At 37.8% G+C, this 14,449-nt stretch overlaps 1 protein-coding gene and 1 long non-coding RNA gene across 3 annotated transcripts in view; one reads left to right on the plus strand and one right to left on the minus strand.

The window, feature by feature from the left end:
- The window catches only part of MRPL3 (mitochondrial ribosomal protein L3), a 53,260-nt gene that overhangs the window by 27,693 nt on the left and 11,118 nt on the right, over window positions 1–14,449 (plus strand). For both annotated transcript variants that reach the window (XM_045503639.1, XM_045503640.1), the window contains exons 7-8: window positions 7,262–7,370; window positions 10,325–10,402. In XM_045503639.1, the coding sequence (XP_045359595.1) occupies window positions 7,262–7,370; window positions 10,325–10,402 (187 nt within the window). The remainder of the gene's footprint in view (window positions 1–7,261; window positions 7,371–10,324; window positions 10,403–14,449) is intronic.
- Window positions 1–14,449, minus strand: part of LOC123611569 — an 82,223-nt gene that overhangs the window by 3,617 nt on the left and 64,157 nt on the right. Inside the window, exons 2-3 of the long non-coding RNA XR_006718735.1 lie at window positions 7,572–7,644; window positions 4,945–5,100 (exon numbers count right to left, since the gene is read on the minus strand). This is a non-coding gene — a long non-coding RNA (uncharacterized LOC123611569). The remainder of the gene's footprint in view (window positions 1–4,944; window positions 5,101–7,571; window positions 7,645–14,449) is intronic.

Consider the following 14,449-nt stretch of genomic DNA (forward strand, 5'->3'; position numbering starts at 1 on the left):
CTAATGTGAGGCAGAATAGGGAATGGCCAAAAGCACGGGCTTTGCTTCCCTTTAGCCGTGTGACCTGGGCAGCTTTCTCAACCTCTCCGTTGCCTCATCTTCAACATGAGAATAATTCTAGCACTGCCTCATAGCCGTGTTGTAAAGATTGAATGAGAATGCACAGAAAGCTATTAGCTCAAGGCCTGCCACGTATTAAATGCTCAGGAGTATTGGCTGCATTCACTATTGTTGATATTACTGCTTTTTTATTTGTTTTCAGATTTTAGGGGAAAAAATGTTTTTTTCAGTAGGAAATATCTTTTAAAATGAATAAAAAACATTAAGTCATTAGGAATTCTGGTGTGGTGGTATTTTCTGATACATCTAGTTATTGCCATCTTAAGATTGACTTGCATAGCAAAGTTGGAGCTTTACAAAGCACTCTATGTCGTTTTAAGATTACATACTACCTGCTACATCTAGAATTTACAGAGTAATGAGGATGCCTTTAAAGCTTTGTGACCCTCCAGCGTACTGGATATTTTTGTGTTTTTGCTCTAATCTGGTTCCCAAGAGGCAGTATGACCTCGGTTGAAAGCATGGCCAGATGCTTCCATTTACCAGGGATTTGTCCTTGGGCAGGTGGCTTAACTTGTCTGAGTGTAGATTTCATGCTCTTCACCGTAAGGGCATGAGACTACATGGTTTGGCATAACTCACTCTTATCTATATTAATGAAGAGGAAGACTTAACAGTCGATTCAACAAAATAGCAATATGGTCTTCTGATCTATTGAAGAAAGTGATATGGCTAAAGACCTGCAGAAAACTATTATGTCCTTTCAGGATATTATGAAATGATACAGTTATTTGAGGGTTTTTTGTTTTTTGGGTGTTGTTGTTGTTGTTGTTGTTGTTGTTGTGTGTGTTGTGTTTCAGAAGCACACAGTGAACTTAGGACAGCAAATATGGTTTTCTGAGTTTATTTAGGACAGCCAGGAAGTGCTCCCTTTTATAAGAGGATTCAAAGGAGTCACTGCATATTTGGTTCTTTGTACTGTTGAATAAGCTGGATTTGAAGTCAGGAAGCTATACGCCGTGCACTCCTAGCAGTCACTTGTTGATAAAAATGTTCCCAGATATTGATGGGAGGTGTGTGGTTTTTAGACAGAAACAGTACATTCTACATTTCGGGTCATGCTGTCACAAACTCATCCTAGACGGTAACCGCTATACCGCTGTTCGGTGCCAGCTTTTAACTAAATGTGATAGAACATAAAGCAACTGAAAAATTCCACTGTGCCTTGTGGGCTCAGGAACTGTATATCACTGATTGAATAGGTTTAGACAACAGTGAATCAGGTACAAATTGATTCCTAAAGTTTATGGGGGCCCTCGGAGAGATGCCTTATCCTTGGAATGTGCAGAGATGAAAGTAGCATGAGTTTGTTGAAATGAGAAGCTATAATGAAAGATTGAAACATTTGTGCCTTATTAGTTTATCATAAATTAAAGGCTAATCCTGATAGAGATCATGAATTAGCTAATAGGGCCTTTTACGTGTATATAATTTATTTTCTTAAAAATTTTCCTTTTTTGTTTACTAGTAAAAAAAAGTTTTAATTAAAAGCTTTTGTCTGGAGGAGGGAGGGCTCCTGGGTGGCTCAATCGGTTAAGCATCCGACTCTTGATTTAGGCTCAGGTTACGATCTCCCAGTTGTGAGATGGAGCCCCGAGTCTGGTACCACACTGGGTGAAGATTCTCTATCTTTCTCTCTCCCTCTGTCCCTGTCACACAAACTCGGGCTCTCTCTTTCTCAGTCTCTTTGTCTCTCTCTCTCATTAAAAAAAAGGAAAGAAAAAAGCTTTTTGGGTGGTTTGAATCGAAAACATAGGAAAGTAATATCAAATTATATCCTACAAGAGAGTCTTTTGATTGTTAATTTGGACATTATGCCTTTATATTTCACATTACTTTTTCACAAGTAAAGATACCATCTTACTCTAATTCAGTTGCTCGATTTCATAAAGAAGCAGCCCAGTCATGATTTTGGTGAGGACCTGATGTGAGTCTCCATTTCCCTGTATTCATAGGAATGTTTAACCATAGAGAGGCTGGTTTTCAATCAGTTGATTTCTTTACTTTCCCACCCTCACCTCCATAAAAATATAGTCTGATCTTGGGGTATCTTGAGACAAGTCAAGAGTCCTCTCTTCCATTTAGTACTCAGTTATTTTTTTTCTGAGAGATTATGTACAAGTCACTTAAACTTTTTACAGCATAAATCAGGTAAAGAGAAAAAGTAAAACTCAATTTAGAAATGGTTCTGATACAAAAACCTCTGCTTACAGTATGGATTTTGATTATTTTTAATAAAAAAAAATCAAGTACTCTGTAGCTGATGTAACACATGACGACAAACACTTTCAGTTCTTTTTCATGGTAAAAGTAGAAAGACAATGCAATGAGAAGGGTATTTGAGGCTGAGGGAGCAGAATGAGCAAAAACAGGAAAGAGAGTGGCATACTTAGGGATTCACAGAATAATCTGCTATGACTAGGATGGGCAGTGTTTGAAAGGTAGAGTGGACCTAGTTATAAAAGGTCTCGTATACCCCAAGCTAAAGAAGTTACTGACTGACAGCCACCTAAGGTTATGGTTTAGTTTGCTTGTTTTTGTTGTTGTTGCTGTTGTGCTTTTTAAAGCAGGGGAAAGCTTGTGTGAAAAGACTGTTGTCTTAGGAATGTCACTCTAGTGTCTCTATAGGAGCATAGCTTGAAGAAAGAGAGATGTTCAGTTTCTGTTTCTGAAACATTATGATTGAATGGCTGTGATACTTCTGATTAGTTATGGACAGTACATGTTTGGAATGCGATAGTAGCAGAATTCTTGCCAGAGGGCAAGGTTTGTGAAACCCTGGCTTGTTAGTAATAGGTTCAAGAGTCAGCAGACTTTTTCTCAAAGGGCCAGATTTAAAATTTTTGAGGTTTACAAGCATTATGTTCTCTGTTGCAAATTATAGCTCCATAGCAGCCGTAGGCAATAAGTAAATAAATGTACATGGCTATGTTCCAGTAAAATTTTATTTACAAAAGTGGCCACTATAGGCTGTTGTTTGCCAACCCTGATTTAAACCATATTGAAATGAGGGTCAGCAGCAGGACTCTTAAGACCATCGTTTCATGTAGCAGCAAGAGGTAAGAAACTTCTCAAAGAGTGTTAGAGAAGCAGAAAAATAGGGAGGAAATGATGACTGAGAGTAGTGAGGGGAAGGGTGGTAAGCAGGAAGGATAGAGGACAACTCTATTTTTAAAAAGGCCATAGAAATTTGAATACTGACTAGTTATTTGATATTAAGAATCACTAATTTTTTTAGATTGTGATAATGGTATTGTGGTTTTGTTCTTGAAAAGGATCTTTAAAAGAGATCCATATTAAAATGTTTATGGATGTGGGGCGCCTGGGTGGCGCAGTCGGTTAAGCGTCTGACTTCAGCCAGGTCATGATCTCGCGGTCCGTGAGTTCGAGCCCCGCGTCGGGCTCTGGGCTGATGGCTCAGAGCCTGGAGCCTGTTTCCGATTCTGTGTCTCCCTCTCTCTCTGCCCCTCCCCCGTTCATGCTCTGTCTCTCTCTGTCCCAAAAATAAATAAACGTTGAAAAAAAAAATTTTTTTTTTTAATAAAAAAATAAAAAATAATAAAATGTTTATGGATGAAATGATATGATACCTGGAATTTGTTTCAAAATAATTCATTAACAGAGGAGGGGAATAGATAAAACAGAATAAGCCTTGAGTTGATAATATTTGGCCCTGGGTGATGGGATACATAGGTTATTCATTGTACTTGTCTCTCTGCTTTTGACTAAGTTTTGAAATTTCCATAATAAAAATTGATTTTTATAAAAGTCTTTGGATTTGGGAATGAAAGGGGAACCATTTGCTTTCCCAAGAAGGAGAAAAAGCAATACCAAGGAAAGAAAGAAGAAGCCCATGTCGAGGGAAAAACTTGGTGATGAGAATTTGGGAGGAAGTTCTCCAAGGACTCAGAATGAATGGAGTTGAGAGCATTCCTCACCTGTGGGCATTCTGTTTTATCACCTATACAAATATATCTAGAATCATGCAGTCAACGGTCATACATGATGGATTTGTATTAAAATCTGTGTGTCTATTGATAGACATTTATGCTTTTGACATAATACACCAAGGGAATGAAATTCACATAACAGTGATCTCTAGAGATTTATAAAATGCAGTGGGGAAACATTAAATTATGCATTTTCTTCTGTGAGATACTATGATTGTCATACCTTTAAGCCCCTCCTCCCCCTTTTTTAACACCATCATCTTAAGGCATGCCCGTTATATACAACGTTTGGCAACTATAGGACAAAATATAGGAAAAGAATTAGCCTTCTTCCTAAGACACAGCTATAGTCAGTAACAAAATAACTGACTTTTCTAGGTTGGGTACAGGGGTTGAATAAAACACGATCCCCTGCCCTTCATGAATTTAAAGTATACTAAGGGGAAATGGACTGAGAAACAAGGGCAGTATTCTCCTAAATTTAATAGGATCTCTGAGCTTACTGATGAATTTTTGATTTATCAAGTATAAATGCTTTAAATAAATTTTTATGTTTTTCCTAATTTTCTGATAAATCTCACGAAATTAGGAACATCTCACATTGTGTTCTTTCTGACTTGAATTTTCCTTTATTTGATATTTTTTCTGCTAACTAAAACCTACACCAGAAAAGGGGTAGGGAGGTAAAGCATATGTGTTATGTGCTGTGTATCCTTTTTAGTAAAATAAAGGTTTTCTTTTATGTGACCTGTGAAACCTTATATTTGAAATGTGACCGGGTATGCTAAGTATATAGTTCAGTTCTCTTCTTGGCTTTTGTTTTGTTTTCGTTCTCCAGTTGGGTGACAACTGAGAGAAGCAGTAGAATAGATACCTGTACCGCCCATGGATCAACAGGTGCAGTCTCTTCTCCATCATCTGAATTGGGCCAATAATTTGTCATGTCATTTGGATTTATCCTGTTGTTTAAAGGTTATTTACTGAAGAGGTTCCCATTGTTCACAGCATAACAACATGATACATTCTAGAACTAGATTGAAAAACAGTCTGTAATTAGTCAACAGATAATTAGCACTTTCAGGATGCCGCTTTCGTCTTATAAGCATGTACTCTTAAAACGACCTAAATTATCTTCTGTAATCTACCTGGCATTTGTTTTATTGGTACACACACTAGCACTCTTTAAGTAAGCGATGAATCAGTTTGAGAACTCAGAAGGTACTAGTAAACTTTCTACCAAGAATGGCCAGAGTTAGAATGTGGTATTTTTAAAACATGTTCAGTTTAGATTAGTGTTGCTAGTCCCCTCTCTTTTTCTCTTTAAAGTGTTATTTGCCAGATACTATCCGGAGGGTCAAATGACTTTGTAGGTATTTCTTCTTTATTTTTAAATTGCCAAGCATTTTATTTTTCAAATGTTCTAAAATGCAGCATTAACTAGAAATATTTAAGTTTCAGAAGCAAAATTTCAGTAAAACATTTGATTATCACAGTTTCTGTTCTTAGATGATAATCTCCTCGCAAAAGTTATAGTGGATTTCTCATTTAATATATGTTAAGTTACTATTTTAGCTCTTTGACTAGGAATAAACATTATCTTGAGTTTTTGAGGCAAGGCAGAATTATGTGCACATCATCAGTGATGCATTCAGTTGATTAATGTGAAGAAAATGGTGTAAGCTACATTTAAATCATTCCTATACAAGTAACTTTTGACCTGTGATTTGATAATATTCAGCTGTTAGGTTCTACACATACATAGTTCATATTGTTTTTATGTTGAATTACTGACTTAATTTAAGACAAACTTTTACTTGTATGGGCTTACTTCAATCCATTACTCTCTGATAATTGACAAATACTTAACAAAGTCCTTGTGGAAAGAATATGGTTTTTATGATCTTGTGCTTTTTGTCCATTTTGTAAGTGGCCTGAACTATGCACTAATAATATTTAGCTTTGTTAACATTAAGGAATACAGCATTAAAAATATGTTGACATATTATCTAGTGAAAGGCGAAAAAGTTATTATCTTAAGAGTATACAGATACATTTGGTACAGCCTTGCAATGCATTCTAGCCCTTTCATTGTATCTTTGTACTGATATATTTGACAAAGACAACTTTAATAATGCTGAACCTTAGTATTATCCACTTTCTACTTGCATCACAGAATGTTTCTCTACTGAGCAGAATTTGAAAACAGAATGGTTTTATTTAAAAATTGAAATACTAGATTTTTAAGAAATTGCTAGTCTCTGATTCTATTTCTCTGTGAGCTTCCTATTCAAACCTTGAGAGCAAGATCCGTCGGATAACTTATAAAAGTAAACTTTGTCCAGCATTAGGGCATTGTTATAGTTTTATTTAGTGTTCTATTACCTATTGCCACCTAACACATTACCCCAAAACATAACAGCTTAAAACAACAAACATGTATTACCTCACAGTTTCTGGGATCAGGAATCCCAGTACAACTTAGCTGAGTGCCTGTGGCTCAGGGTCTCCAACAGGGCTGCAACCAGGCAGTCAAGGCTGTAGTCATCTCAGTTCAACCTGAACACTGCCTTCCAAGCCCACTGACCTGGCCTTGGCAAGGCTTAGGACCATAGCTGTTGGCTGGAGACATCTTTACCACATGACACTCTATAGGAAATGGCAGTTGACTTCCTCCAGAGCCCAGCAGGAAGAGTGTGCCAAGTAGTAAGCTACAGTCTCTTTGTAACCTAATGTCAGAAGTGACCTTTTATTGTTTTGCCACAGTTTATTCCTTAGACCTGAGTTCCTAGGCGCACCCAGACTCCAGGGGAGGTGATTACACAAGGGCATGAGTACCAGGTGGTGGGGATCTTAATGGTTGCCTGCTACATAGCTTATGAGTACTTTGGAATTTCTAGAGATTTACCCTTGTTTTACAGGATAATAAAACTCCCTGTTCAGATAGAACTTCCTCTGCTTAGCTTGTCTCATAATTTTGAATTAATCATTTTATATGGAATGAGGCTCCAGGAAGGGATGCAAACCAGGACATAGGTAAAGAACTGTTCATTTGCAGTTTTCCTTGCATAGCTTTTCCCAGTTATTTAGATAAGCAGCGTTGTTAAAATTCTAAGGTACTATTAAGAAAATGCACAGTTGGGAATATTTTATGCTCTGTTTATTATATAAATTCTAATGTCTACCTTGTTCAGTATTGGTAAAGGTTTTCAAGGCGTCATGAAAAGATGGGGATTTAAAGGCCAGCCTGCTACTCATGGTCAAACAAAAACCCACAGGAGACCTGGGGCTGTTTCAACTGGTGTAAGTATAACTTGAGTGACCTCTTTTTAATGCTAAATATTCAGCTTTTGCACATACAGTGCTCTAGTCTGTTCTTGGGATCAAGTCACATAATTTTAATCTGACTCCAGGTGGGTCATAGTACTTGTCACATTTTTATGAGTCCTGGTCTCACTTTCCAGAGCCAGACGTGAATCATTTCATAATAACCCACATACTTACAGCCAGTCTTCTCAGTACTTTTCCTTCCTGCTTTCTCATTTCTATCTCTGTCTCCCATCCTGCCCTCTGAAGTCTGCGGCAAGAAATCAGATATTAGAATGCCCTTCCAATCTGCCCCACTGGTTCCTTCCCAGAGTCATCTTTGCCTTAACAGACTGTTGGGGAAAATTGTCAAGAATGGTACCATGCAAGGGAGAGGTAGTAGAAGAAAAATGGAGAAACAAACAATAAGAACATAGAAAATGGAGAAGGAATTTTGTGTTCTGAAATAATTTCCTGTAAATTATAGGATTGAATATGATAAGTGAATATATTGATAATGGGAGCAAATTTCTCACTATTAGAAAAAGATACTCAGGTATGAAAAGGAGGGAAATTAGAACAAACCCTATAGGGTTGAATTCAGATTGTAGATATCAGTATACATTTACTGTATATGTATGTAAGAGAAATAGATATGTTCATATGTGTGTATTTATTTGTTCCTTAGCTCTCTGTCTGCTGAATATTCATAGCAGTATTCATAATAGCCAAAAAAGAGAAATAACCCAAATGTTCATCAGTTGATGAATAGGTAATTAAATGTAGTATATTCAGGGGCGCCTGGGTGGCTCAGTCGGTCAAGCGTCCGACTTCACCCGGGTCACGATCTCACAGTCCGTGGGTTCGAGCCCCGCATCAGGCTCTGGGCTGATGGCTCAGAGCCTGGAGCCTGCTTCCGATTCTGTGTCTCCCTCTTTCCCTGCCCTTCCCCCGTTCATGCTCTGTCTCTCTCTGTCTCAAAAATAAATAAACGTTAAAAAAAAAATTTAAAAAAAAATGTAGTATATTCATACAATGTTACTTAGCAATAAAGTGGAATGAAGTACTGATACATGCCGCAACATGGATGAACGTTGAAAACATGCTAAGGGAAAGAAACCAGTCACAGACTACATATTGTATGATTCCATTTACGTGAAATGTCCATTGTAGGCAAATCTGTGGAGATGAGAGTAGATCAGTGGTTGCACAGGGCTGGGGGGAGTTGGAGGGAGTGACCACTAATGGGTTTGGAATATCTGTTTGAGATTGAATGAAAATGTTCTAAGATCGTTTGTGGTAATACACGACTCTCTGTGTATACTCAAATCTTTGAATTGTATACTTCAGGGGAGCCTGGATGGCTCAGTTGGTTAAGCCTCCGACTCTTGATTTCGGCTCAGATCACGATCTTATGGTTCAGTTCGTAGGATCGAGCCCCGTGTTGGGACGCCACGGAGCCTGCCTAGGATTCTCTCTCTCTGCCCCTCCACCTCTCACATACACGTGCTCTCTCAAAATAAATGGGTAAATTTTTAAAAAATGTTTTTTATTTTAATTGTATACTTTAAAAAGAGTAAAATGTGTGGTATATGCATTGTACTTCAACAAAGCTCTTTTATTTTTTAAAATATTTATTTATTTATTTACTTAGAGCTTGAGCAGGGGAGGAGCAGAGAGAGAGGGAGAGACAGAATCCCAAGCAGGGTCCATGCTCAGCTCAGAGCCCTACATGGCACTCAGTCTCACACCGTGAGATCATGACTTGAGTTGATGTCAACAGTCAGATGCTTAACCCACTAAGGCACCCCTAGCTCTTTTAAAAATCAGGCTTGTTTTCTCTCTCTCTGTCTCTCTCTCTCTCACACACGCACACACACAATTAAAATAGCATGTGGAAGAACATGACTCGTTAGTTAATTGTCATGAAATAAATGACATGTAGAAGAACCTATTTTTATCACTCAGCTTAGTTATTTGTCATGAAGTGCACTGTTCTATGTTTGTAAATACTGCCATTCAGGATTAGCTGGTAAATACCTTTATAATCCAGAGAGGGTGTACTTTTAATGAGAATGTAAACTTAATCGGGGAGGGGGGCGGGCAGAGTCCTTTTTCAGTAATGTAATGTTAAACAAGGTGTGCCTATCACTGTGTTTCTAGAATGAATAAGAGTGATAGTCTGTAACATGCAGAATTGTCTTTAATCTGTGTTGGTTACATAGTAACCAACTCTAATGTATGGTGAGCAACTTCCGTGGGAGTTTTGCGGGTTGTCAGATTAGTGATACAGAAGTGTTTATATTCCAAGAGTTCATGTGTCATGAGAAGCTTTCCCATTTGAGATGTAATTCAAATTTGCTTCTTTAGATGTAGTATTATCCGTTACCAAAGCCAGAATCAGGGAGACTGTGTGAAGCTGTTTGAATTATATGAATCAGAGACAACCAGGACTGGACAAACTCGATATTCTAATAACTAATTCTGTCCTTTAATCATTCTGGGGAAGGAGAGTAACATCAAAAGCAAGAGTGGGGGAGTGGAACCATTCCAGCAGCAGTGGTGTAGATGGATAATACAGAACATTAGTGAAAACAGACCAGGCAGTCAAGTCTGCCTTGAATGGTGGTGTGACGTGTATTTATGTCCTGTAATTTTTCTTTTCTCCTTCTCAACTGGTGTTAGCTCAGTTGCTACTCTCTTCTTACTGAGTTTTTCTCCTACATATGTTTCTTAGTCTGTATTTATTTTGTTGCTCTAACTTAATTTAGAAAGGAAATCCTCTGGGGTAAATATGTCTAAATCCATATTTAGTTCCTTACTGGGCCCTAGCAGAATGAGGAAAAAGTCCAACATTTTAATAACTCCTATCTCAGTTTGCATTTCAGTTTGATCTGTTCTATTTGAAATTGAGAGTACTTAACAGTGCTAATTTTGGTTTTCTCGTGTAGGATGTTGCCAGAGTCTGGCCTGGAACTAAAATGCCTGGACAAATGGGAAACAAAGATAGGACAGAATATGGACTAAAAGTAAGTTTCTGAAGTGACTCTTTTTTAGGAATAGTTAAATTAATGCCTGAATGCAAAGGCACCAGAGGATGTTCTGCATGTGTGTCTGTGTAGAATCATTCTGATACTTGAACTCTGTGTGTGTGTAGCCATAGTCTGTGTTGGTAATGTGTTCATCTAACACCCAAGCTGTGGAATGTGCCGTCATAAAAAGAAAAAGTCATCTATTTGACCTGGTAGGTTTCTACAAGAAGACAGCGTGTGAACAAAAGTCAGATTCAGAGCATTGTGTAGAATACTGCCCTTTTATCAACTAATGAACAAAAGCTCCCTACATGTATATGTGGCTGTGCCGTTACATAAGCACAGAGAAAAGTGGGATTACGTGCCAGATTATTTTGGATTATATGTCAAAGGTGTGGATGGATAAAAGTGGATGTAGAGGAGGAGAGAGGGAGACCATCAACACAGGAGGGAAAGATAGTACTAAAAAAAGGATTGTGGTATATATCCATCTTTATAAAATAATTATATATATTTAAAGGGGAGAAGTTAAATTCAATCCCCGCTAATCTGAGGAATTTGACAAATAACCAATGTTTCTATATGTATGTGTATACATTTCAAAGTATAGAAAGTACAAAGAAAATAGCTATTCTTGAAAACAATACCCCAAGATAAACACTATTAACATTTTGGTTCATGTTCTTCCAGCCTCTATTCTAGATATATATTTTTTTACTTATTTATAAATTTTGACCAGCAGAGTTTTTTAAACTTTATGTAATTAAATCTGAAGGTTTGTTCCCTTTTTTTTTTTTTAATTTATTTTGAGAGCTTGCATGAGTGGGGGAGGGGCAGAGAGAGGGAGAGAGAATCCCAAGCAGCAGAGCCCAATGCAGGGCTCAGTCCCACAAACCAAACATGTGATCATGACCTGACTGAGCTGAAATCAAGAGTCAGACATTTAACCCACTGAGTCCCGCAGGCACTCCAAAGATTTTTATTCCCTTCTATTATTTTTACATCTGTGAGAGATCACCTGTTTGTATCTGTTTGTGGATATTTTCTTTGTATGTCCAGGGTGGGGTGGTGGTATTTGCATGTGTGTATATGTGAGATATTTCAGTTTCCATAGTATGTTAACAGCCTTTATTAGCTATGAACTGTGGGTCAGACTTTATTTTCACCTCACATGCTTTGTTCTTTCACTACCATTTCTTGACCATTCTCTCCCTTTGTGTAAATTTTTTTTTCACATGAAAGGCCATGGACATGAGAGCCATCTCCTCAGCACACTTATTTTGAAAATGAGACCCAGAGAAGTTGTAACTTCCCTAGTTTCTATTTGCAGGAAGCTAGTATTAAATAAAATTGAAACAAAATTACTTTATTTTCAAATTTTTATTTAAATTCTAGTTAGTTAACATACAGTTCAGTATTGGTTTCAGGAGAATTCAGTGATCCATCATTTACATCCAATACCCAGTGCTCATCACAGGTTCCCTCTTTAGTACCCATCAGCCTACTACTTCCCTCCATCAACCCTCAGTTTGTTCTCTATCTTTAAGAGTCTTTTGTGGTTTGTTTCCCTCCCTCTTTTTTCGTTTCCCCCCCTCCCATATGTCCATCTGTTTTGTTTCTTAAATTCCATATATGAGTGAAATCATATGGCATTTGTCTTTCTCTGAGTTATTTCACTTAGTATAATATACTCTAGCTCCATCCACGCCGTTGCAAATGGCAACACTCAATCTTTTTGATGGCTGAGTAATATTCCATTGTATCTGTATACACACCATATCTTCTTTATTCATCAGTTAATGGACATTTGAGCTCTTTACTTTGGCTATTGTTGATAATGTCGCTATAAACATAGGGGTGCATGTACCCCTTCAAATCTGTATGTTTGTATCCTTTGGGTAAATACCAAGCAGTGCAATTGTTGGATCATAGGATAGTTCTCTTTTTAACTATCTGAGGAACCTCTGTACTGTTCTCCAGAGTGGCTGCATCAGTTTGCATACCGACCAACAGTGCAAGAGGTTTCCCCTTTCTCCACATCCTTGCCAACATCTGTTGTTTCTTGTGTTGTTAATTTTAGCCATTCTGATAGGTGTGAGGTGGTATCTCATTTTGGTTTTGATTTGTATTTCTCTGATGATGAGTGATGTTGAGCATCTTTTCATGTGTTTATTAGCCATCTGGATGTCTTCTTTGGAAAATGTCTTTCATGTCTTTTGCCCATTTCTTCACTGGATTGTTTCTTCGGTGTTGAATTTGATAAATTCTTTATAGAGTTGGGATACTCACCCCTGTATTAGATATAATCATATTTATATTTAAAATGAGAGTTGGGGCACCTGGGTGGCTCAGTCGATTAAACATCCCACTCTTGGTTTCAGCTCAGGTCATGATCTCACACATTCACGAGTTTGAGCACCATACAGGCCCACACTGACTCTCTCTGCCCCTCTTGCACATGCTCTCTCTCCCAAAATAAATAAACTTAAAATGAATGAATAAATAAAATGAAAACTTGCTACCACGTTTTTTTTTTATAATTTACTTATTTTTTAATTTCCATCCAAGTTAGCATGCAACAATGATTTCAGGAGTAGATTCCTTAATACCCCTTACCCATTTAGCCCATCCCCTCTCCCACAAACCCTCCAGTAACCCTCTGTTTGTTCTCCATATTTAGTAGACTCTTCTGTTTTGTCCCCCTCCCTGTTTTTATATTACTTTTGCTTCCCTTCCTTTATGTTCATCTGTTTTGTCTATTCACGTCCTCATATGAGTGAAGTCATATATTTGTCTTTCTCTAATTTCACTTATCATAATACACTCTAGTTCCATCCATGTAGTTGCAAATGGCAAGATTTCATACTTTCTGATTGCTGAGTAATGCTCCATTGTATATATATATACCACATCTTCTTTATCCATTCATCCATCAATGGACATTTGGGCACTTTCCATACTTTGGCTATTGTTGATAGCACTGCTGTAAACATTGGGTTGCATGTGCCCCTTCGAAACAGCACACCTGTATCCCTTGGATAAATACCTAGTAGTGCAGTTGCTGGGTCATAGGGTAGTTCTATTTTTAATTTTTTGAGAAACCTCCATACTGTTTTCCGGAGTGGTGCACCAGCTTGCATTCCCACCAACAGTGCAAAAGAGATCCTCTTTCTCTGCATCCTCGCCAACATCTATTGTTGCTTGAGTTGTTAATGTTAACCATTCTGACAGGTGTGAGGTGGTATCTCATTGTGGTTTTGATTTGTATTTCTCTGATGATGAGTGATGTTGAGCATTTTCTCATGTGTCAGTTGGCCATCTGGATGTCTTCTTTGGAGAAGTGTCTATTCATGTCTTTTGCCCATTTCTTTACTATTCTCCCTTGCCTCTGGAGACGTTGAGGAAGACGTTGCATGACCAAGGTCAAAGAGGTTTTTGCCTGCTTTCTCCTCAAGCATTGTGATGGCTTCCTGTGTTACATTTAGGTCTTTTATCCATTTTGAGTTCATTTTTGTGTATGGTTTAAGAAAGTGGTCCAAGTTCATTTTTCTGCATGTCACTATCCAGTTTTCCGAGCACCACTTGAAGAGACTGTCTTTATTCCATTGGATATTCTTTCCTTCTCTGTCAAAGATTAGTTGGGCATACGTTTGTGAGTCCATTTCTGGGTTCTCTATTCTGTTCCATTGATCTGAGTGTTCTTGTGCCAGTACCATACTGTCTTGATCATTACAGCTTTGTAATACAACTAGAAGTCTGATGCCTCCTGCTTTGGTTTTCTTTTTCAAGATAGCTTTGGCTATTCAAGGTCTTTTCTGGTTCCGTACAAATTTTAGGACTGTTTGTTCTAGCTCTGTGAAGAATGCTGGTGTTATTTTGATAGGGATTGCTGCTACCACTTTCATAACACATCTGTTATACTCTTATATTACAAGTCATCCATAGCATTTGAATTTTTCCTATTCTCATTCAACATTTTGAAGTGCTAGGGGGTGCCTGGCTGGCTCAGTCAGTTGGGTGTCCCTTCGGATCAGGTCTTGATCT

The sequence above is a fragment of the Leopardus geoffroyi genome, chromosome C2 (assembly GCF_018350155.1).
Source record: "Leopardus geoffroyi isolate Oge1 chromosome C2, O.geoffroyi_Oge1_pat1.0, whole genome shotgun sequence".
Classification (NCBI taxonomy): Eukaryota; Metazoa; Chordata; class Mammalia; order Carnivora; family Felidae; genus Leopardus; species Leopardus geoffroyi.